This window comes from Pongo pygmaeus, chromosome 1 (genome assembly GCF_028885625.2).
Source record: "Pongo pygmaeus isolate AG05252 chromosome 1, NHGRI_mPonPyg2-v2.0_pri, whole genome shotgun sequence".
NCBI lineage: Eukaryota > Metazoa > Chordata > Mammalia > Primates > Hominidae > Pongo > Pongo pygmaeus.
In genome coordinates, this window is record NC_072373.2 from 185,411,142 (window position 1) to 185,437,100 (window position 25,959).

At 40.7% G+C, this 25,959-nt stretch overlaps 1 protein-coding gene across 1 annotated transcript in view; it reads left to right on the plus strand.

Annotated features, from left to right (window-relative positions):
• Positions 1 to 25,959, plus strand: part of ZSWIM5 (zinc finger SWIM-type containing 5) — a 186,704-nt gene that overhangs the window by 128,375 nt on the left and 32,370 nt on the right. Inside the window, exons 3-5 of the mRNA XM_054490295.2 lie at positions 11,457 to 11,605; positions 12,943 to 13,093; positions 20,445 to 20,624. Of these exons, the coding sequence (XP_054346270.1) occupies positions 11,457 to 11,605; positions 12,943 to 13,093; positions 20,445 to 20,624 (480 nt within the window). The remainder of the gene's footprint in view (positions 1 to 11,456; positions 11,606 to 12,942; positions 13,094 to 20,444; positions 20,625 to 25,959) is intronic.

The window sequence follows — 25,959 nt, forward strand, 5'->3', positions numbered from 1 at the left end:
GCTGAACCCATACAATGGTTTGTTTCATAATTATTTATAAAAGACATCCTTTCTATCTTATCTTCACTTGTCACCATTTCTCTTAGTTTTAGTCCTTAGGAAAAAATTCAGACTATAATGTTAAAGTATCATTTACATTGACTAGGTCTACTTTACTGTTACTAAAGATAAGTGGTTTCATACTCATCTCTTTCTCTGAAAAGACTAAAATGTTCTAACCAGTGAACATATAAGGGCATTTTAATTTAATTAGATTTTTAAACTAAAGAAAGAATTTTTAGAAAAGATGCTGCCTGGGAGTTAGTGAGAGATAGCTGAAGAAGCCAGTTTGTGAACTCCACACCTAGTTTATCTGCTTAAATGATTTGTGCCCTTGTTTATTCCTTAATGCTGTCCGCTACTGTGACCTTTGAATATTGACATTTCTTATAGATTAATCTTACATTTTCTCCTCTTCTTATTTTATATGATCTCTGTAGGCAATCTCATTTACATCCTTGTCTTCAAATATTACCTACATTCCATGACTTACAAATGTATTTATTTATTTATTTATTTATTTTTTTTTTTTTTTTGAGGCAGGGTCTTACTCTCTCACCTAGGCTGGAATGCAGTGGCACAATCACAGCTCACTGCAGCCTCAGTCTCCCTGGGTTCAAGTGATCCTCCCACTTCAGCCTCCCAAGTAGCCGGGACTACAGGCTCATGCCACCATGCTTGGCTAATTTTTGTATTTTTTTATAGAGACAGGGTCTCGCTGTGTTGCCCAGGCTGGTCTTGAACTCTTGGTCTCAAGCAACACACCCACCTTGGCCTCCCAAAGTGCTAGGATTACAGGCATGAGCCACTGTGCCCGACCTCACACATGTATTTCTTCAGCCCATATCTTTTGAGCGTTGGACTCTTTATCCAACTATTTAATGTCATAAAGGCATCCCAAGATCAACATACCCAAATGTGATTTTATGATCTTCTTCCCCAAATTTATTTATCCTCCTGTATTCACCATATAGCACCACCATCTAGCCATGGAATCATGATGAAAACTTTGTAGTTACTCCTAACACCTTTGCCTTTTGTGTATTCCACATGCAATATGTTGCAAGAACAGAACTATATTTCATAATTTTCTACTTCTCCCTATTAAGTCGAACCACTATAATCTCTCACGTAAATTGCTATAGTAGCCATCTAACTGATCTTTCAATTTCCACTATTAATCCCCTCTATTCCATTCTTCACACCACCATCCTTCAGTGGCCTCCTATTACTGTTAGGATCGAGTCCAAATTTCTGTGGCATACAAAACTTTGCATGATCTGGCTTTTGCCTGCGTTTTCACATGATATTCCCTCTCCTTGAGAGAATATCCTCCTTTCCCATACTATTTCTATCCTCCCTCCCTTATTATAGTTGTATTTAATTACCAAAGTAATTTATGACATAATGTTTTTTTTGAACAAAAAGTACACAGTATTTCTTCCACTCTCTGCCAGGCTAACTCCTATTTATTCTTCAAGTGTCAGCTTAAATGTCACTTTCTCAGAGAAGCCTTCTTTGGCTCTTCTTCCTTTCCACACAAAAATGTGTACATGTGATTATTTGCTTCAGGTCTCTCTCCCCAACTATAAGCTCCGTATCTGCTTTGTTTACCATTATATATCCAGTATTTGGCACAGGCACAGGTTCTGTATATATCAAGCTCTCTATAAATATTGGCTGAATAAATGAAAATGTCTTAGAAATGAAAATGAAAATTGTTGGACATTTGGGTTGGTTCCAAGTCTTTGCTATTGTGAATAGTGCTGCAATAAACATACGTGTGCATGTGTCTTTATAGCAGCATGATTTATAGACCTTTGGGTATATACTCAGTAATGGGGTGGCTGGGTCAAATGGTATTTCTAGTTCTAGATCCCTGAGGAATCGCCACACTGACTTCCACAAGGGTTGAACTAGTTTACAGTCCCACCAACAGTACAAAAGTGTTCCTATTTCTCCACATCCTCTCCAGCACCTGTTGTTTCCTGACTTTTTAATGATTGCCATTCTAACAGGTGTGAGATGGTATCTCATCGTGGTTTTGATTTGCATTTCTCTGATGGCCAGTGATGGTGAGCATTTTTTCATGTGTTTTTTGGCTGCATAAATGTCTTCTTTTGAGAAGTGTCCGTTCATGTCCTTTGCCCACTTTTTGATGGGGTTGTTTGTTTTTTTCTTGTAAATTTGTTTGAGTTCATTGTAGATTCTAGATATTAGCCCTTTGTCAGATGAGTAGGTTGTGAAAATTTTCTCCCATTCTGTAGGTTGCCTGTTCACTCTGATGGTAGTTTCTTTTGCTGTGCAGAAGCTCTTTAGTTTAATTAGATCCCATTTGTCAATTTTGGCTTTTGTTGCCATTGCTTTTGGTGTTTTAGACATGAAGTCCTTGCCCATGCCTATGTCCTGAATGGTAATGCCTAGGTTTTCTTCTAGGGTTTTTATGGTTTTAGGTCTAACATGTAAGTCTTTAATCCATCTTGAATTAATTTTTGTGTAAGGTGTAAGGAAGGGATCCAGTTTCAGCTTTCTACATATGGCTAGCCAGTTTTCCCAGCACCATTTATTAAATAGGGAATCCTTTCCCCATTGCTTGTTTTTCTCAGGTTTGTCAAAGATCAGATAGTTGTTCATATGCGGCGTTACTTCTGAGGGCTCTGTTCTGTTCCATTGATCTATATCTCTGTTTTGGTACCAGTACCATGCTGTTTTGGTTACTGTAGCCTTGTAGTATAGTTTGAAGTCAGGTAGCATGATGCCTCCAGCTTTGTTCTTTTGGCTTAGGATTGACTTGGCGATGCAGGCTCTTTTTTGGTTCCATATGAACTTTAAAGTAGTTTTTTCCAATTTTGTGAAGAAAGTCATTGGTAGCTTGATGGGGATGGCATTGAATCTATAAATTACCTTGGGCAGTATGGCCATTTTCATGATATTGATTCTTCCTACCCATGAGCATGGAATGTTCTTCCATTTGTTTGTATCCTCTTTTATTTCATTGAGCAGTGGTTTGTAGTTCTCCTTGAAGAGGTCCTTCACATCCCTTGTAAGTTGGATTGCTAGGTATTTTATTCTCTTTGAAGCAATTGTGAATGGGAATTCACTCATGATTTGGCTCTCTGTTTGTCTGTTATTGGTGTATAAGAATGCTTGTGATTTTTGTACATTGATTTTGTATCCTGAGACTGTGCTGAAGTTGCTTATCAGCTGAAGGAGATTTTGGGCTGAGACAATGGGGTTTTCTAGATATACAATCATGTCATCTGCAAACAGGGACAATTTGACTTCCTCTTTTCCTAATTGAATACCCTTTATTTCCTTCTCCTGCCTAATTGCCCTGGCCAGAACTTCCAACACTATGTTGAATAGGAGTGGTGAGAGAGGGCATCCCTCTCTTGTGCCAGTTTTCAAAGGGAATGCTTCCAGTTTTTGCCCATTCAGTATGATATTGGCTGTGGGTTTGTCATAGATAGCTCTTAATATTTTGAGATACGTCCCATCAATATCTAATTTATTGAGAGTTTTTAGCATGAAGGGTTGTTGAATTTTGTTAAAGGCCTTTTCTGCATCTATTGAGATAATCATATGGTTTTTGTCTTTGGTTCTGTTTATATGCTGGATTACATGCAGCACACCAGCATGGCACATGTATACATATGTAACTAACCTGCACATTGTGCACATGTACCCTAAAACTTAAAGTATAATAATAATAAAAATAAAAAAAATAAAGAATTGGGTAATTTTTGCAACATCATCATCTCTTCCCCACCCCAGCATCCCACCATCAGAACAAACAAGCAGACCTCTTGGTTGACTTTTCAACACTCAGCCATATTTGGAAGTGATGATTACTCTGGTTAGGAATTTCATATATTTTAAATGTGGTTTCAAAGGTCTTTTTAAAATTAATTCTTCCTTCCAGCTTTCCTCTCTTTTTCTCTCCCCTCTTCCCTCTCTCCCTCCCACGTGTGTCTGTGCATGTGTGTGTGTTTCTGTATTTTAAATGTATTCTTTGAAGACAGACCATGTTAGATTTTGTCAGTGGCACATTTCGTTGATGGCTATTTTATCAGCATGTTTTTCTTCACCTTCTGTAGATACGCATCTGCCCCCAAATAGGGTTTAATGAAGAGGTCTTCAAAATAAATCTCTCAAAACAAAAGCTACTTTATTTATCATATGCATGGAGAGCAGCCAGGGAAACTCATCTGTGAAATGCATAGTTAGGAACCAGAGGACTGTGTTTGTGCATTTGCCAGAGAGTGGGGAGATATCGATGGTGTTAATAAAATCCTGATTTTCAGTTCCTTCTTCTCTGATCAGAATAAGAATTAGGTTCCACAGAAACTGAGTGACAAGAGGCAGCATAGAGAAGAAAAATGCATTATTTTTCTTATTGTAATGTCCTTCTTCCCATATTCTTTTTCATACCAAAACATGGTGCTAAAGGTCTTCAAGATTCATATATGTAAGCTATATATGAAAAGAAAGCAGAATTATGTGGGGAAAATAAATATTTACTTTTCTGTAGACTAAAAGTAAAAATTTTCATATTTCTGTTTTACTGTTTTTTATTTTAAAATATTTAATTGACAAACATTTATATATTCAAGGTATACAATGGGATGATACGATGTCTGCATACCTTGTGTAATGATTACTACAATCAAATTAATTAACATATCCATCACCACTCAGTTATCATTTTTGTGTGTGTGTGAGTGTGTAATAGTAAGGACAATTAAAGTGTGCTCTCATCAAATTTCAAGTAAACTATACAGTATTATTAACTATAGTCACCATACTGTATATTAGATCCCCAGAACTTATTAATCTTATAACTAGAAGTTTGTGCCCTTTGACCAACACCTCCCCATTCCCCTACCCCTAGCCCCTGGCAACCACCTTTCTACTCTTTGCTTTAATTAGTTCAACTTTTTAAATATTTCACATATAAGTGAGATCATGTAGTATTTGTCTTTATATGTCTGGCTTATTTCACTTAGCATAATGTCTTCCAAGTTCATCTATGTTGTCACAAATGGCAGGATTTCCTTCCTTTTTGTGGCTGAATAATATTCCAATATATTATATGTATAATATTCCATTATACATATATTTCAATATCATAATCCATTATATATAGACAATATACACACATATTTACTTATATTTACATACACACACTTATATACACATACATATATATGTCAATTTCTTTATTCATTCATCAATGACACTTAGGCTGTTTCAATATATTAGCTAGTATAACTAATGCTGCAATGAACATGGGGTACAGATCTCTCTTCTAAATACTGATATCATTTCCTTTGAATATATACCTAGAAGTGAGATTGCTAGATCATATGGTAGTTCTGTTTTCAATTTACAGAGGAACCGCCATACTATTTTCCATAATGATTTTTTTTCAGGTAGTTTATTATTAGTGTATAGAAACACAACTGATGTTTGTTGATTTTTGTTTCCTGCAACTGTACTGAATTTGTCTATTAGTTCTAACAGATATTTGGTGGGATCTTTAGAGTTTTCTATAAGTAAGATCATATTGTCTTCAAACAGACAATTTATCTTCCTGCCATATTTGGATGCCTTTTACTTCTTTTTCCTGCTCAATTGTTCTGGCTAGCCCCTCTAGTACTATGTCGAATAGAAGTGGCAAGAGTAGGCATCTTCATCTTTTCCTTAATCTTAGAGGAAAAGCTTTCAGCCTTTCAACTTTGAGTGTGATGTTTACCATGGGCTTGTCATATATGGCTTTTATTGTGTCTAATTTATTGAGTGTTTTTATAATGAAAGGGTTGCATTTTGTCAAATCCTTTTTCTACATCTTTTGAGATGATCGCATGATTTTTATTCTTCATTCTGTTGATGTGGTGAATCACATTTATTTGTGCATGTTAAACCATCCTTGCATCCCAGGGAGAAATTCCATGTGATCATGGTGTATGATCTTTTTAATGTGCAACTGAATTCAGTTTACTAGTATTTTGTTGAGAATTTTGGCTTCCATGTTCATTAGAAATACTGGTCTGTACTGGAAAAAACTACTTTAAAGTTCATATGGAACCAAAAAAGAGCCCGCATTGCCAAATCAATCCTAAGCCAAAAGAACAAAGCTGGAGGCATCACACTACCTGACTTCAAACTATACTACAAGGCTACAGTAACCAAAACAGCATGGTACTGGTACCAAAACAGAGATATAGATCAATGGAACAGAACAGAGCCCTCAGAAATAATGCTTCATATCTACAACCATCTGATGTTTGACAAACCTGAGAAAAACAAGCAATGGGGAAAGGATTCCCTATTTAATAAATGGTGCTGGGAAAACTGGCTAGCCATATGTAGAAAGCTGAAACTGGATCCCTTCCTTATACCTTATACAAAAATTAATTCAAGATGGATTAAAGACTTACATGTTAGACCTAAAACCATAAAAACCCTAGAAGAAAACCTAGGCATTACCATTCAGGACATAGGCATGGGCAAGGACTTCATGTCTAAAACACCAAAAGCAATGGCAACAAAAGCCAAAATTGACAAATGGGATCTAATTAAAGAGCTTCTGCACAGCAAAAGAAACTACCATCAGAGTGAACAGGCAACCTACAGAATGGGAGAAAATTTTCGCAACCTACTCATCTGACAAAGGGCTAATATCTAGAATCTACAATGAACTCAAACAAATTTACAAGAAAAAAACAAACAACCCCATCAAAAAGTGGGCAAAGGACAGGAACGGACACTTCTCAAAAGAAGACATTTATGCAGCCAAAAAACACATGAAAAAATGCTCATCATCACTGGCCATCAGAGAAATGCAAATCAAAACCACAATGAGATACCATCTCACACCAGTTAGAATGGCGATCATTAAAAAGTCAGGAAACAACAGGTGCTGGAGAGGATGTGGAGAAATAGGAACACTTTTACACTGTTGGTGGGACTGTAAACTAGTGCAACCATTGTGGAAGTCAGTGTGGTGATTCCTCAGGGATCTAGAACTAGAAATACCATTTGACCCAGCCATCCCATTACTGGGTATATACCCAAAGGTCTATAAATCATGCTGCTATAAAGACACATGCACACGTATGTTTATTGCAGCACTATTCACAATAGCAAAGACTTGGAACCAACCCAAATGTCCAACAACGATAGACTGGATTAAGAAAATGTGGCACATATACACCATGGAATACTATGCAGGCATAAAAAATGATGAGTTCATGTCCTTTGTAGGGACATGGATGAAACTGGAAGCCATCATTCTCAGCAAACTATCACAAGGACAAAAAACCAAACACCGCGTGTTCTCACTCATAGGTGGGAATTGAACAATGAGAACACATGGACACAGGAAGGGGAACATTACACTCCAGAGACTGTTGTGGGGTGGGAGGAGGGGGGAGGGATAGCATTAGGAGATATACCTAATGCTAAATGATGAGTTAATGGGTGCAGCACACCAACATGGCACATGTATACATATGTAACAAACCTGCACATTGTGCACATGTACCCTAAAACTTAAAGTATAATAATAATAAAATTAAAAAAAAAGAAATAAAGCTCCTATTGCCAAGTAAACTAGCAATACATGAACCTCAGCAGTGTTAGCCTCTCTGTACACAATTTTATGATTTCTTTTTTTTCTTTTGAGACAGAGTCTCACTCTGTCACCCAGGCTGGAGTGCAGTGGTGCTATCTCAGCTCACTGCAAATTCCGCCTCCCAGGTTCACACCATTCTCCTGCCTCAGCCTCCCAAGTACCTGGGACTACATGTGCCCCCCACCACACCCTGCTAATTTTTTGTATTTTTAGTAGAGACGGGGTTTCACCGTGTTAGCCAGGATGGTCTCAATCTCCTGACCTCGTGATCCGCCCGCCTCAGCCTCCCAAAGTGCTGGGATTACAGATGTGAGCCACTGCACCTTCCTATGGTTTCTGTTTCTCCTTGCAGCCCTGACTCTGGAGCTGAAGTAATACTGACAATGAGAACTGTTGGGTTTTTTGGTCAAAGAACAGGTTAGAGGAAGGAGGAGGAAAAGTATGTCATAAACTAATGTGGTTGACTTCTGGGAACACTGTTTCTGGCTGAAGCATATCATAAGTGTAGGGGAAGACAAGACGAAAAATAAAAGATAGGGCCTGAGCATAGGGTGCCTTGAATGCCATGCTAGGGCATTTGGACGTAATTTAGTAAGAATAGGGCATGACTGAATACTTTTGAGCAGGGAAGTGATTATGATCAGAACTATGTTTATTTGGAGAGTTCTCAGAGCGCTTAAAACAGAACTACTCTGCCACCCAGCAATCCTGTTACTGGGCATATACCCAAAGGAGAATAAGTCATTCTACCAAAAAGATACAGGCAATCATATGTTCACAATAGCAAAGACATGGAATCAACCTAGGTGCCCAACAGCAGTGGATTGGATAAAGCAAATATGGTACATATACATTATGGAATTCAATGCAGCTATTAAAAAAAAAGACCAAAGTAATTTCCTCTGCAGCAACGTGGATGCAGCTGGAGGCCATTATCCTAAGTAAGTTAATTCAGAAATAGGAAGCCAAATACCACATGTTGTCACTTATAAGTGGGAGCTAAACATTGGTTACACATAGTCATAAAGATGGGGACAGTAGACCCTGGGAACTACTCGAGAGGGGAGAAAAGGAAGGGACAAGATCTGAAAAAGTACCTATTGGGTACTATGCTCACTACCTGGGTGATGGGATCATTTTTACCCCAAACCTCAGCATCACACAGTATACCCATGTAACAAACCTGTACATATATCCCCTGAATCTAAAATAAGAGTTGAAATTGTTTTTTAAAAAAACTCGGCCAGGTATGGTGGGTTATGCCTGTAATCCTAACACTTTGGGAGGCTGAGGTGGGAGGATCTCTTGAGCCCAGGAGTTCCAGACCAGCCTGGGCAATATAGCAAGACCCTATCTCTACAAAAAAATTTAAAAATAAATTAGTTGGGCATAGTGGTGCATGTCTTTAGTCCCAGCTACTTGGGAAGCTAAGGTGGTAGGATCACTTGAGCGCAGGAGGTTGAGGATGCAGTGAGCCATGATTGTACCACTACACTCCAGCCTGGGCAACAGAGTGAGACCCTGTCTAAAACAAACAACAAAAAACTATGTTTAGAATAAAACATTTGAAGAAAAGTAGCATAGAATAGACACAATAAAGTGGCAGATCATATGTGTTAATTTGTATTTGTGGAATGAATGAATATGTGAGCCCTCCTAATTCCCTAGAGAATAAGATATACTACAAAAAAGCATAGCAGAGGAGTAGCTTTGTTGTGCTGACCCAAATTTTATTTAAGCAGAGTTCTGACATAGGGAGACGAGGAGTAAGGCAAACTGATTAAACATGACATGAATTTGTAACCTATTGCATGACCACACCTATAGAGTATTGATTTATGGACTATTGTCACTTGGAGGTAGGTTTCTAAAAACTTGTCACAGAATAAGTTTTAGTAATCTATTGCACTACGTGGTGACCACAGTTAATAATAATATTGTCATTTTTGTTGTTTTTTGAGACAGGGTCTCACTCTGTTGCCCAGGCGGGAGTGCAATGGCACGATCTTCACTCACTGCAACCTCCACCTCCCAGGTTCAAGCAATTCTCGTGCCTCAGTCTCCCAGGTAGCTGGAATTACAGGCATACGCCACCACACCCAGTTAATTTTTGTACTTTTGGTAGAGGAGGGTTTCGCCATGTTGGCCAGGCTAGTCTCAAACTCCTGGCCTCAAGTGATCCACCTGCCTCAGCCTCCCAAAGTGCTGGGATTGCAGGCATGAGCCACTGCACCCAACCAATAATGCGTATTTCAAAAGTACTAAAATAGATTTTTAACATTCTTACCACATCAAAAAAAAAAAAAAAAGACAAACTGGTGAGGTGATGGGCATGTTAATTGGCTTGATCAAATCTTCCTATAATGTATACATAGGTCAGGCTGGGCATGGTGGCACACGCCTGTAATCCCAGAACTTTGGGAGGCCAAGGCAGGCAGATCATTTGAGGCCAGGAGTTTGAGACCAGCCTGGCCAACATGGCGATGCCCCATCTCTGCCAAAAATACAAAAATTAGCCAGGCATAATGGCACATGCCTGAAATCCCAGCTACTTGGGAGGCTGAGGCACAAAAATCACTTGAACCCGGGAGGTGGAGCCGAGATCGTGCCACTGCACTCCAACGTGGATGACAGAGTGAGACTCTGTCTCAAAAAAAAAAAAAAAAGTATGCATAGATTAAAACGTTACATTGTACCCCGTATATACACACAATTATTGTCAGTTAAAATTTTTTTAAAAAATAAATTGTTATAGCACTCTGTCTATAAGAGAGTGAAAGATGATTCAGTTTTCATTTCACAGACATTTCCAGAGTGCTTGTCACATTATCAGCACTATGCTATAGGTGATACAGCTTTGGATTCAACTGGGGATTCAACTGTGAGTAAGGAGTTAACAGACTACTAGGAGACAGGGATGTGTAAATAACTATGTTTTAAGTGGTTTTGTCAAGGTGAGCCCAATATGAAAATATATTTTATATAAATTTATAAAATCATATCACCCTGTATGCAACTCTACCTATGCTTTAGGGGACAATTTTCTAGTGAACTTTAAAAAACAGAATTTTTTTGGCCTGTAATCCCAGTACTTTGGGAGACTGAGTTGGGAGGATTGCTTGAGCCCAGGAGTTTGAGACCAGCCTGGGCAACATGGCAAAACCCTGTCTATACAAAAAATTATTTTAAAATAGTTGGGTGTGGTGGCCCTCTCCTGTGGTGCTACTTGGGAGGCTGAGGTGGAAGGATCGATTGAGCCTGGGAGGTTGAGGCTCCAATGAACCATGATCATGCTACTGCACTCCAGTAGCCTGGGTGACAGAGTGAGACCCTGTCTCAAACAAACAAAAAGAACTTCATGTTCAAAGAATGTATTTTTATTTTAAAATAATGTGTGCCTATTAAGGCATACTTGAACTTCATAGAAAAGCAAAAAGAAGAAACAAAATGTCACTCTCCTGGGGAAAAAAATGCACAATTTGCATATTGTATATCTATCTCTTCTAGCCTTTTTTCCCCTACAGTGGTATCTGTAGATCTTAGATGAAGCTATAACTGAGACTTAAGTGAACATGCAACTAGCATTAGATCTTTTAATTTAGGCTTTTTGAAAAATTAATTTTACGTATTTATTTATTTTGTTTAGGACTGTACAGTTGACAAAACCCATATTAAAGCAGAATGACCCATCTCTGTTTGAATATGCTCATAAAGTGCCCCTCCAGCTGAATGTGTAGCACGTGAACTCGGGTGATTCATTTCACTGTTCTATCCTTCATAGGTGCCCCTGACCCCACAGCTGGGGCCAGCATTGAAGATGAGAACTGTTGGCATTTGGATGAAGAACAGGTGAAAGAACAAGTGAAGCTTTTTCTCTCCCAGGGCGGTTACTGTGGTTCTGGAAAGCAACTCAACTCAATGTTTGCCAAGGTAAGATATGAAAAGATGTTTTTCTTTTGTTGTTAACAAAAGAAGCTTAAGTTAGACTGGGCACACTGCGCTTCAGGCTTCATGCATTATACCTAGCTCACTTGACATAGCTGAACTGAATACTTGAAATCTAGTGGGAGAGGCTGACCAGACCTGAGCAGGTTGCATCCAGGGAGCCCTCCCACCTCAACCTGGTAGTCCTGTTCCTTCTGCTCTGCTCTCTAAATGAGTTAGTATTGCTGGGGCATTTTAGCAAGGAAACTGCCTTCCCTCTGCTTTTAATCCAGTGCTGCCTGATGAAGCTTGAAGACTAGAGTTTCAACATTTTTCGTAAAGACACAGTATTTTGAAACTAGGGGCTCTCACAGCAGGCTGTTTTTCTTTTCTTTTTTTCCCCTTAATACCTTCAGTGAGATATAATTCATATACTATACAATTCACCCATTTAAAGTGTTAAAGTTCAGTTCAGTGGTTTTTTAGTATATTCATAGTTATATGCAGCCATCACCACAATCAACTTTAGGACATTTTCATCACCTCAAAAAGAAACCCCATACCCTTACCTATCCCTCCCTTGTCCTCTATGTCTCCCTCCCCCAGCCCTAAGAAACCACTAATCTACTTTCTGTCTCTATAGATTTCCCTATTCTGGACTTTCATATGAATGGAATCATTCATATAGTATGTAGTCTTTTATGATTGGCTTCCTTCACTCAGCATAATGTTTTTAAGATTCATCGGTGTCATAGCATGAATCAGTACTTCATTCCTTTTTACGTCTGAACAATAAATGTGGATTTATTGTTCAAAATGTGGATACCCTATGTTTTGTTTATCCATTCATCTGTTAGTGAACATTTGAGTTGTTTCCACCTTTTGGCTATTATGAATAGTGCTGCTATAAACATTCTTGTATAAGGTTCTATGTGGACATATATTTTCATTTCTTTCTTGGAGTGGAATTGATGGGTCATATGGTAACTCTATGCTTAATCATTTGAAGAACTGCCAGTCTGTTTTCCAAGGTGGCTGTATCATTTTACGTTCCTACCAACAGTGTATGATATGTCGATTTCTTTACATCCTGTCCAACACTTGTTATCTGACTTTTTAATTCTAGCCATCCTAGTGGGTGTGAAGTGGTATCTCATTGTGAACATCAGGCTTTCTTGGTACACGCAGAGATCTTGCTGACAGAACAAGAGGCCTTCTTTCTGGCTCTTTTGGATATGGTGTACTCAGATACTTCATCTTCACTTCCACCTCCCCTACTTCCTTCTCCTCCTACTTTTTTGTGATGCACAATCACCAATCCCTTGCCACTTCTTATGTGTCAGGTTCGAGAAATGCTGCGGATGAGAGATTCCAATGGAGCAAGGATGCTGACACTAATAACTGAGCAGTTTATGGCTGACCCACGACTCACACTCTGGAGGCAGCAAGGAACAAACATGACAGACAAGTGCAGGCAGCTCTGGGATGAGCTAGGTAAGTTCCCATCATTCAGAGAAGTGCTTCGTCCTACCATCTTGCCCTGTGGCAACAGTGTTTATGAACCCTTGCCATCAATCGTTGCATGGATCTTGCTAAGTCCAGCTGGTAGAAGACTTAGGTTCTGCAGAGGCCACCCAGAGTAACACTGAACTCACTTTTGTTGCTTTTACAGCATTGTGCTTTGCTATTGACATCAAGCATTCTGTTCCAGATGTTACCACGTGGAAACCTTTGTTGAGAGAAAACCTCTTTGCTTGGCTTCTGTTGCATGGCAGTAACCTGGCTCACCAAATACTTATCAGCCTCACTTTTGTTGCTTTTCCTGAGTCTGCTCTTCTGTGTCACTCCCAGCCAGACCTTTAAGATGTAGGGCAGTTTCCAATACTTGGACTTAACCTTCTATTCTTCCTTCTCTATATTCCCTTGATAACTTTTTTAAAAATATCATAGCTTCAGAGCTTACTTATATGGTCATTTCACCTTTTTCTTCTTTCTACTCATCTGAGTTCTAGTCCCACATGAGTAGATGTCCATTGACCATTTCCAATGAGAAATCAAAAATGAACTTGGGCTTTCTCCTACAAAAAAAGGCTCTTGTGACTGGCATTGGCACCACCATTCCTTACTTTACCAAACTTATTGCCAAGCACTCATTTTTCTTTCATTCCCTACATCCAGTGACCAACTTTATTTGATTTCTCAACCTTTAAAATGCAATGTAGTGTCCATTTCCCCTTGAAACTTTTAGATTAGATTAGAACTGTGACCTTCTAATGGCCTCACTGTTCCAGATTCTCCCTCATCAAGACAGTCCTCTGTGGCCATCATTTCTCTTTAGCATTCCCTTGCTCTAAGACTAGTTTTGCAATGCTAATACTTCTCGCCCTGCTTTCAGAATCTTCCATACCCTGAACTCAGGGTCACACACTAGTAAGTTTTGGCTCTAACACTGGAAGCCCAATCTGTCTGACTTTAAATCAAATATCCCTCTGTAACATCTCCCTCAATTCTATCTTAAGTCCTTTTATTTTTTCAAAGTGCACATTCCTTAAGAACTTGAAGTTAGCCTTGGGAGAGTCAGTTTCATCTGAGGCCTGAATGTCTTAGTTTCTGAACCAGTCACAGGATTGTGCTGTGGACTTGGGCTTTACCTCTGGGACAAAGGTAGCTGAGAGGAAGTAAGTAGAGTTGGCTCCTGGTGCTTTTAAAACTCTTGTTATATACTTGGGTTCATTATGAAAAACTCTTGCTTCTGGCATTTTCATATCTAACAAATTACTTTATCTACCATCCAAGAAACCCTCAGCATTCTGCTAAGACAGTGGTTCTCAAACCATTCAGAATCACCTGGAGTACTTGTTTAAACAGATCACTGGGCCCTATCCCGAGTTTCTGAATCAGTAGGTTTGGAGTGGAGCCTGAGAATTTGCATTTCAAACAAATTCCCAGGGGATGCTGATGCTGCTGATCCAGAGACCACACTTTGAGAACCACTGCACTTAGAGAAGGCTTATTAGGTTAGACACTAGAACACAGTGCATTCATGCTTCCCCTAACTATTCTAAGGGCTCCCCTAGCTATTCTTAGGGCTCCTTACAGATCACAAGGCCTATACACCTATGGAGAACCTAGGCAGGGTTTGTAGGAACTACAAATGTAGAGAGAAATGGCTCACTACTTTCCGTTTCTGAACTAGAGAAAATGGGACCAATCAGACACGAAGTTTCATTATCTCCCCACCTGCAAATCTACTAATGCCCTCTATGTCTCTACCCATATGGTTTGCCTTCTCCTCTGTTAAAATCCATAAAGTATCTCTGCTATCATGAAAGGCCAACCCTTACGTGTTTGCTCTGGGTTCTGTTCTATCTCCTTTTCTCAAGAATGTTGCTCCTACAATTATTTCTTTGCTTGGGCATTATTAACTTTTTTCTCTCTACAGGATCATTTCCATCAGCATACAAATATGCTCTAATATCTTTTTTTTTTTTTTTTGAGACAGAGTCTCACTCTATCACCCAGGATGGAGTGCAGTGGTGCAGTCTTGGCAGTGGCGCAGTCTTGGCTCACTGCAACCTCTGCCTCCTGGGTTCAAGCAATTCTTCTGCCTCAGCCCCCTGAGTAGCTGGGACTACAGGCATGCACCACCATGGCCCAGCTAATTTTTGTATTTTTAGTAGAGATGGGGTTTCACCATGTTGGCCAGGCTGGTCTCGAACTCCTAACCTCAGGTAATCCACCCACCTCAGCCTCCCAAAGTGTTGAGATTACGGGCGTGAGTCACTGTGCCTCGCCTCCTCTAATATTTTTAATCTCAAATTTTAAAAAATACTCCTCTGATATTCCAACTGTCCTCACCAACTATTAACCCATTTCTCTTCTCCCCTTTGAAATAACACTTCTTTAAAAAATTATCTGTGGTCACTCTTTCCATTTGCTCCCCTCTGTTCTTTCTTGAGCCCACTGCAGTTGGGTTTCCATTGCCCATTGCTGCCAGTCTCCTGAAGTAGCTGTTGTCAAAATCACAAGTAATTTCCATATTGCTAAATACAACAGTCACTTCTCCGTTCTTATCTTACTTCAAAACTCTTAGCGGTTTTCAGTAAACTTGACCATACTCTTTTATTTTTGCTTCCTTTTGTAGCGACAGGGTCTCGCTATGTTGCCCAGGCTGGTCTTGAACTCCTAGCCTCAAGCAATTCTACCGTCTCCATCTCCCAAAGTGCTGGGATTACAGGCACGAGCCACATGCCCATACTCTTTTTGAAACACTCTTCTCTTGGTTTCCATAACTGCATACCCACTGGGTTTCCCCACTGTGTTCCTGGTGACTTCCACTCAGTCTCCTTTGCAGACTTCTCTGCCTTTCCTCAACCCTTCTAAATATTGAGTGTCCCCCAGCATCCACTTTCCTGTTTATGTTCTCTACCTAAATGATTATGTATTCAGTCCCATGGCTTTAAATACTATCCAGATGCAGTATGGATAGTACTGATCTTTCCCGAGCTCCAGGCTGTGTCCAGCTGCCCATCACTTCTAAGAAACATCTCAAACTTAATACAGACATCACAGAACTCTTAATTTTCCTGCCAAAGCCTTATTTTCCCCTTGTTGTCGCCATCTCAATATATAGCATCAAGATGTATTATCTTGTTGCTCAATGGCCAGGCACCGTGTCTCATGCCTATAATCCTAGCACTTTGGGAGGCCAAGGCAGGCAGATCACCTGAGGTCAGGAGTTCAAGACAAGCCTGGCCAACATGGTGAAACCCTGTCTCTACTAAAAATACAAAAAATTGGCCGGGCGCAGTGGCTCACGCCTGTAATCCCAGCACTTTGGGAGGCCGAGACGGGCAGATCACGAGGTCAGGAGATCGAGATCATCCTGGCTGACACGGTGAAACCGCATCTCTACTAAAAATACAAAAAATTAGCCAGGCGTGGTAGTGGGCACCTGTAGTCCCAGCTACTCGGGAGGCTGAGGCAGGAGAATGACGTGAACCTGGGAGGTGGAGCTTGCAGTGAGCCAAAACTGCGCCACTGCACTCCAGCCTGGGCGACACAGTGAGACTCCATATCAAAAAAAAATACAAAAAATTAACCGGGCATGGTGGCAGGTGTCTGTAATCCCAGTTACTTAGGAGGCTGAGGCAGGAGAATCACTTGAACCTGGGAGGCAGACATTGCAGTGAGCTGAGATCATGCCACTGCACTCCAGCCTGGGTGACAGAGCGAGACTCCATCATTGCTCAAGAAGAAAATTTAAGGGTTATCCTTGATTCCCTATTTTCTCTTACATCCAAACCAAGACCTGTTGACCCTCAGAGTTAGAGGACTGAATGAGATAAAGTGCTTAACACCTTAATCCCTAGCTGATGAAAAGAAATCAGTGATAGCTATTATTTTATTATTATATTTAATATTTAATAATTATGTAAAATTGTGATGTCCATAGTAGCTACCTTTGCTTTCAGTTTTTGACATTTTTAAAATTTTTTGTTGTTTTTTGAGAAAGAGTCTCACTCTGTTGCCCAGTCTGGAGTGCAGTGGTGCAATCTCAGCTCACTGCAACCTCTGCCTCCTGGGTTCACTCAATTCTTCTGCCTCAGCCTCCCAAGTAGCTGAGACTACAAGGCGCACACCACCACGCCCAGCTAATTTTTCTACTTTTATAGAGACAGGGTTTCACCGTGTTGGCCAGGCTGGTCTCAAACTCCTGACCTCAAGTGAGCCACCTGCCTCAGCCTCCCAAAGTGCTGGGATCGTAGACATGAGCCACCATGCCCAGGCCAAATTTCTTTTTATTGATTTACTTTGAGACAGGATCTCACTGTCCCCTAGGCTGGAATACAGTGGTGTGATCATAATTCACTGCAACTCAAACTCCTGGGCTCAAGAAATACTTCCACCTCAGCCTCCCAAGTAGCTAGGATTACAGGCACAGGCTACCACACTCAGCCAATTCTAATTTTTTGTAGAGATAGGGTCTCACTATGTTGCCCAGGCTGATCTCAAACTCCTGGCCTTGTGATCCTCCCACCTCAGCCTCCCCAAGCACTGGTATTACAAGCATGAGACACTGTACCAAGCCAACACTTTTTTTTAAGTTGTAGGAAAATATGCTTCTGGATACTGATAACAGTCCTGTGAGTGATGTTTTATACAGGCAACTAGTAGGATTTTTTGCTTTGTCTCTTTCTCAGGGTTGTAATTGTACTGAAACAAATTTATAAGGATGTAATTAATTAGACGGAAAACTCATTTTTAACTTGTAGGTGAAAGTACTTGTGACTTGTGCTCACTTTCTAGGGATCCTTTTTTTTTTTTTTTTTTTGAAACAGAGTCTCGCTCTGTTGCCCAGGCTGGAGTGCAGTAGCTCAACCTTGGCTCACTGCAACTTTTGCCTCCTGGACTCAAGAGATTCTCTTGCCTTGGCCTCCTGAGTAACTGGGATTATAGGCACACACTACGATGCCTGGCTAATTTTTTGTATTTTTAGTAGAGATGGGGTTTCACCATGTTGGCCAAGCTGGTCTCGAACTACTGACCTCAAGCAATCCACCCGCCTCCGCCTCCCAAAGTGCTGGTATTACAGGAATGAGCCACCGCACCCGGCTAGGATCCCCTTCTTAATATCAAAATGCCTAGGAAATTGGAACTCCTCCAGGACTAGAATTAGCACCCTGTTTCTTTACCTCTTAAGCCTCTCATCTCACCCAATCTGTTTTCCATTCCTATTATCCTATGGATTTTGCCATTCCTAAGGTCACCAGAGTTCTTCTGAAGTTGCCAGATTTAGTAGCTTCTTTTTTGGTCCTCTTTTTTACCTGTGAAGATTAAATATGAAAATCTGTTTCTACACTATAGATGAAAAGCCCTTCTTAAACTGTAAAATAAATGTTACTATAATCCCCTGAAGAGTCACCGTTGTAAGTATTAGTTCCTTTTTTCTTTCTTCTTTTCTTTTTTTTTTTTTGTTTGAGGTGAAGTTTCGCTCTTGTTGCTCAGGCTTGAGTGCAATGGTGGGATCTCAGCTCACTGCAACCTCTGCCTCCCAGATTCAAGCGATTCTCCTACCACAGCCTCCCAAGTAGCTGGGATTACAGGCATGCACCAACACACCTGGCTAATTTTTTGTATTTTTAGTAGAGACGGGGTTTCTCCATGGCGGTCAGGCTGGTCTTGAACTCCCGACCTCAGGTGATCCGCCCGCCTCGGCCTCCCACAGTGCTAGGATTACAGGAGTGAGCCACTGTACCCAACACATAATATAGTTTCTTTTTCATGGTACATTTAAAAAATTGAATTGAAAAAATAGAAATGAGGGTTTTTTTCTTTTTTTTTTCCCCATCACCCATGCTGGAGTGCAGTGGTGTGATCTTGGCTCACTGTAACTTCCACCTCCTGGGCTCAAACAATCCTCCCACCTCAGCCTCCTGAGTAGCTGGGACCAGCTGGGTGCACACCACCATGCCCAGCTAATTTTTGTATTTTTGGGAGAGACAGGGTTTCACCATGTTGCCCAGGCTGGTCTCAAACTCCTGAGCTCAAGTGATCTGCCCTCTTTGGCCTGCCAAAGTGCTGGAATTATAAGTGTGAGCCACAGCACCCAGCCAGAAATTAATTTTCATCTTCAATATCTGAAATTGAGGCTAAGATGGCTTTTCAAAACATTCCTATTTGGCTTTGAGAGGCTTTGAAATAGTGTCCAAATGTACTTCTATCCATGGATGTAACTACATCCTAAGGGATGTTTATATTAAGACACACTGCAGCCAGGCGCGGTGGCTCACGCCTGTAATCCCAGCACTTTGGGAGGGCAAGGCGGGTGGATCACCTGAGGTCAGGAGTTCTAGACAAACCTAGCCGACACGGTGAAACCCCGTCTCTACTAAAAATACAAAAATTAGCCGGGCATGGTGGCGGGCGCCCGTAATCCCAGCTACTCGGGGTGGGGGGGTGTGGGGGTGGGGCGCCGAGGCTGGAGAATTGCTTGAATTCAGGAGGCGGAGGTTGCAACAGTGAGCCGAGATCGCCCCATCGCACTCCAGCTTGGGGGGCAAGAGAGAGACTTTGTCTCAAAAAAAAAAAAAAAATCCCAAAAAAGTAATGGTTTTAAGGCATCACAAGTTATCAGCAGTTTGAAAATCCAAGTCCAAATAAATTATTTTTCTTGGATAAGCAAATACTAAGATTCTACTGTGTGCTAGGTAATATGCTAGACCCTTTACAAAGGTTATCTCATTAAATTCTCACAATATCCCTACAAAGTAGGTATTTTTATGAACTCAGTTTTACAATTGAATGATTTGATGAAGCTCAGGAAGTTCAGCTAAGCAAAAAAATAAAACCTTTTCTGACTTCCTCGCTTCCAACCATGTCCTTGTACTAAATGCCCTTCCTCTATGCTGCTTTCATACCCTGAACATATCTTTATCTTAATACTTATCATATTCAAATGGAATTATGTTTATTTATCTGTCTCCCTCACTAGACAGTTCCTCAAGGGTAGGAACAGTGTCTGTTTTATTCACCAGCACAGAGCCTTAACATAGAAGGCTCTTAATAAATATTTATTATACTGCAGATTTGAGCTCAGAGTTCAAGCCTAAATCTGTCTTTTATATCACAGGCACACAGATTCAAATAAGATAGTCACTCTACTTTAAGGAAGTGTTGGGAAGGAAAAACAAGCCAGTTCTGAAAATCTTAGCAAATTTTTTATATTAAGAAAAGTTAATGCTTTGGAAACTTTCTCTACCATCTAAAAATGAAACTGAAACATTAAGGCTTACACACACATCAAAGGAGAGATGTTAAGAATATGGGTTGCTTTATTTTCCAGGGGCTTTATGGGTGTGCATAATTTTAAATCCACACTGCAAACTGGAGGAGAAATCCTGCTGGCTGCAGCAGCTGCAGAAGTGGAGTGACCTGGATGTCTGTCCCCTGGAGGATGGAAACTATGGACATGAGCTGCCCAACATCACCAATGCACTTCCCCAGAGTGCCATTCACAGCCCAGGTGAGCCAAGTGTCCTTTTAGGCTCTTTGTACCTGGAACTTCAAAAGGTGGGAGGGTAAACCCTAGAACAATGGTAGTTGGATAGCCTTTTAGCTGTCAAGAATTGCCATTCTAAATAAGAAAAGCCTGTGTTCTTAATTCATCTTGAAATGCCAAACCTTAAGTAAGGATAAGCTTTTATCTTTGACATTGAGTTGCTGTCCTTTTCCACATCTAGAGTGTCCTTACAGTGCCCAGCATAATGTCCTAGAGCCTCTGCGTGACTCCTGGTCTACTCTTCTGGTTCTTCATGTCTAATGTATTAAATATCTTGGCTTCAGTTGGGGTTGGTTTTAGCTGAGACCTAACTTAGGGGAGGAACAAAAGACCTGTAAGAAGCAGTTTTAAAAAGTGTCCTGACCATAGCTTTTCTTACTTCTGTTTTCCTCAAATTTTTATACAGCAAATAGCTGGGTGGGATCATCCTCCCATATTATTGGTAGGATTCCTGCCCCATTTTAAGACACATCCAGTACAGTGATACCATACCCTCCACCCTTTGAGCCCACTCGCCTACAGACATCACTTGACATCAGCATTCGTATCAGTTTTAGTTCAACTAATTCAGTCTATTTGATGTTGTCAATTGATTATTCTTTAGCCTATTGAGAGCCTTTATTGGTAGAAGATTTTATCAGACACTGATTTTACAATTGGTTCCTTTTATTTTATTTTATTTTATTTTATTTTATTTGGAGACAAGGTCTCACTCTGTCCCCCAGGCTGGAGTGCAGTGGCGCGATCTTGGCTCACTGCAACCTCTGCCTCCAGGGTTCAAGCAATTCTCATGCCTCAGCCTCCCGAGTAGCTGGGATTGCAGGTGTGAGAGCCACCACGCCCGGCAAGTTTTTGTATTTTTAGTAGAGATGGGATTTTGCCATGTTAGCCAGCCTGGTCTTGAACTCCTGACCCCAGGTGATCCGCCCACCGTCAGCCTCTCAGAATGCTGGGATTACAGGCGTGAGCCACTGTGCCTGGCAGTTCCTTTTATTTCAAATAACTGTATTGATATTTTCAGTCTCAAGGAGGAAATCACGAAAATTTTTGTTTTTGTTTGGTCTTCTTCTGTACCATAATTAGTTGTCAGTATATTTAAGACAACTAAGGTAATGAAAGAGGTAAAGGCTACAATTTTGCCACTTTTTTACCCTTTCCTGGCACTCATCTAGCTTCCACAACACAGGAAGCCATCTCTTTGATAGTGGCTTTGGATAGCATAGAGAGGGTCAAATGCATACAAACACATGCCTTGTTCTGTTGCCCAGGCTGGAGTGCAGTAGTGCGATCTTGGCTCACTGCAACCTCTAGTAGCTCTGTCCCCCAGGCTGGAGTGCAGTGGCGCGATCTTGGCTCACTGCAACCTCCACCTCCCACGTTCAAGCAATTCTCCTGCCTCAGCTTCCCGAGTAGTTGGGACTACAGGCGTGGGCCACCACACCTGGCTAATTTTTGTATATTTAGCAAATACAGGGTTTCACCATATTGGCCAGGCTAGTGTCAAACTCCTCAAGTGATCTGCCCGTCTTGGCCTCCCAAAGTGCTAGTATTACAGGCATGAGCCACCGCGACCAGCCTGGTCTGGCAGTTTCTTCCTTGTCATAATATATTGGTTCTTTGTTGTTGTTAGTTCTCCTTTGAAGATGTTGCTTCTTCTAAAGCCTTCTCAGGTTGTGATTGATACCTCTCTCACATCCCTTTACCTTTGGGGCTGGAGAAGCAGTTGATTCCTGCCTATTCTTCATAGTCATTTCTACATAATTCTCCTTCCTATCTTCTTAAAATATCCCCAGGTTTAAGTTTCTGCCATCAAACTATACTGTCTGCCACCCTCCTGGTTTTTGTCATCTGTAGACCTCTGGGTCAATCCCTCTCATTCCTTGAAGATTTTTAGCTATTGGCTTACTAATACTACTTTCTATCACTATTCCTATCATAATTCTTTTTTTAATTTCTTTTTTTTTTTTTTTTTGAGACTGGGTCTCGCTGTCAACCACGCTAGAGTGAAGTGGCGTGATCTCGTCTCACTGCAACTTCTGTCTCCCAGGCTTCAGTGATCCTCCCATCTCAGCCTCCTGAGTAGTTGGGACTACAGGCGCAAGCCACCACTCACAGCCGAATTTTTTTTTTGAGTGTATTTTTTGTAGAGACAGGATTTTGTCATGTTGCCCAGGCTAGTCTCGAACTCCTGAGCTGAAGCAATCCTCCTGCCTTGGCCTCCCAAAGTGCTGGGATTATAGGCATGAGCCACCATGCTGATTCCTATCATAATTCTTGATGACTTCAGTAGCCACATAGATGACCCTTCCAATACCCTGGACTCTCAATTATTTGATCTCCTCTTTTCCAGTAGTCTCATCCTCTACCATAACTTAGCCATTCAACCCCAAAATCATACCCTAAACCTTGACATTACCAAAAACTACACCCTCTTCATAATCTCAATTTCGTGCATCACCAGTTACCACCATCAATCTTGCTAGCTTCTTTTCTTTAGTATCCCAATTTCAGTAATTCTTTGACCCACTAGGAATTTTTGTCTTACTGTGTAAGACAAAATGTGTTTTCACTCTTTTGATAGCCTCATTTTCCTCCTCATCCACGTTAGATTCCTTGGTAACTCATTACAATCACTCCTTTGCATACACACTTAACTCCCTCTTTCCCTTTGATACACTGATGGAAAAACTCTAAACTTAGTTCATTCCAGCTCTAATTACTTGGTACACTTGCACAGCTGAATATGGCTGGAGAGAAACAACCATGCCGGGCACAGTGGTTCCTGCCTATAATCCCAGTACTTTGGGAGACCAAGGCTGGCAGATCCCTTGAACTCAGGAGTTCAAGACCAGCCTGGGCAACATGGTGAAACCCTGTCTCTACAAAAAATACAAAAATTAGCCAGGTATGGTAGATTGCTTGAGCCCAGGAGGTCAAGGCTTCAATGAGCCATGGTCATGCCATTGCACTCCAGCCTGGGCAACAAAATGAGACCCTGTCTCAAAAAAAAGAAAAGAAAGAAAGAAACAACCATAATAACTGGTCTTATTTTAAGTTTATGACCACTCATTTCAAGTGGGTCCTCAGTACTTTCTAGACATCTAGTACATTTCCCTAGTCTGTGCCATCTTTCACTCTTATAAATTACTATTTCACACCATCTTTTTCCTAAAATTTTCTGTACTTTCTCTCCTTCCTCAGTTTCAACTGAGTCTTGCTTCCTGTTTACTAAAAATAAAGAAGCAATCAGAAGAGAATTTCCAAAACTCCACCACCACATCTGTGGTGATGGGTCAAAAGAAATAACTGTTCTAGAAGGTCAGAGAATTACTGTCTTTGCCCATCTACTCTGCCTCTTCCCCTGTTGCAGTCTATGCTTCTAAATCCAAGCCCTCCAGTTATTCTCAAGATCCTATTACATCACTTTTATCTAGGACATCACTCTAGGAATTAACAAGAAATTATTTCCTCTCTCTCCTGCATCTCCAATTTTTCACTCTCCATGAATTATTCCTGAGTGTACAAGCATATTGTTATATTTCCCATACCAAAACAAAACAAAAAACACTCTCGTGACTCCACGTGCCTCTCTGGGTGGTAGAAATGAGCGGTAGAGTTAGGAAAAATCATTAAAAAGAATAGTACAGATTTGCCATCTCCATTTCTTCTGTTCTTAGTCTCCCTTGAATTCACTCCAAGTCAGGCTTTCAATCCCTACCATTACTGAAATAGCTCTTGTACCGGTTACTAATGCTAACTGTTGCTAAATCTAGTAGTTGTTACTAATGCTAACTGTTGCTAAATCTAGTAGTTGTTCTCAACTGATACTTAACCTATCAGCAGTATTTGACACATTAGTCACACTCTCCTTGAAACTTTGTCATTTGACTTCCAAGAAACCATTCTCTCTCGGTTCTCACTTCATTGACCGTTCCTTTGAAGTCTCTTTACTTTCTTTTCTCCATTTCCCAACCTAAAATGCCATAGTGCCCAGGGATCTGTCATCAGACCACCTCTCTTTCTTTTTTTTTTTTTGAGACAGAGTCCGTTGCCCAGGCTGGAGTGTACTGGTGTGGTCTTGGCTCACCACAACCTCTGCCTCCCAGGTTCGAGCGATTCTCCTGCCTCACCCTCCCGAGTAGCTGGGATTACAGGTGCCCACCACCACGCCTGACTAATTTTTGTATTTTCAGTAGAGATGGGGTTTCACTATGTTAGCCTGGCTGGTCTCGAACTCTTGACCTTCTGATCCGCCCACCTCTGCCTCTCAAAGTGCTGGGATTACAGGAATGAGCCACCGCGCCTGGCTACCACCTCTCTTTCTATACTTCTTTGTTGATTGCATTGTTTTAGTAATCATCTACATACTAACAGCTCATATATATATATGATATATATATTATATATAAGATATATATGTGGTATATATGTATATATAAGATATATATGATATATATGTATATATGATATATATGATATATATATGTGATATGATATATAGGTGTATATATAAGATATATATACACATACATATCGTGCCCAGACCTTTCCTCTCAACTCTAGATATGTATATTTAACTGCCTTTTTGATATCTCCATTTATCTATTAACAGGCATCTCAGTAGGATTCCTACCCCTCAAGCCCTCCCCAAACCTGCTCCTCTTGCAGTCTTCCTGTCTCCATATATGGCAACTCTCTTAAAAACCTTGGAGTCATTCTTAATTCTTTACTCTCTCTCACCCCAGCTGTAATCCATGAGCAAATCCAATATATTGCCTTTATCTTTGAAATATATCCAGAATCCAACTACTGCTCATCATCTCCACTCTTTATTTCTCTGCCAACTACCATCATCTCTCACAAATTATTGTAGTGCCCACCTGACTGCTCCCCCTTCTTCTGCCCTTCTGCCTTATAACCTATTCTCAGTACTGCTGCCAGAGTTATCCTTTTAAAACGCAAGTCCCATCATATACCTTCACAGCTCAAAGCTCTTCAGTGGCCTCTCATCTTTCTCAAAAACCCAAAGTCATCTTTTTCTCATGGCCTACATGGCCCTCCATGATCTAGTTCTCTAATATGTCTCTGACCTCATCTCCTGTGATTCTCCTGCTTGCTCATTCCATCCAACTATACTGGCCTCACTGTTCTCAAACACTCTAAATATACTTCTACCTTAGGACTTAGTGCTTGCTGTTCCTTTTGCCTGGAGACTATTCTATATATGAATAAAACAATAACCCCCTGCCTAACACCAGCTTGCTTTTCTCCTTAACTCTGCTTTAGACTTTTTCATAGC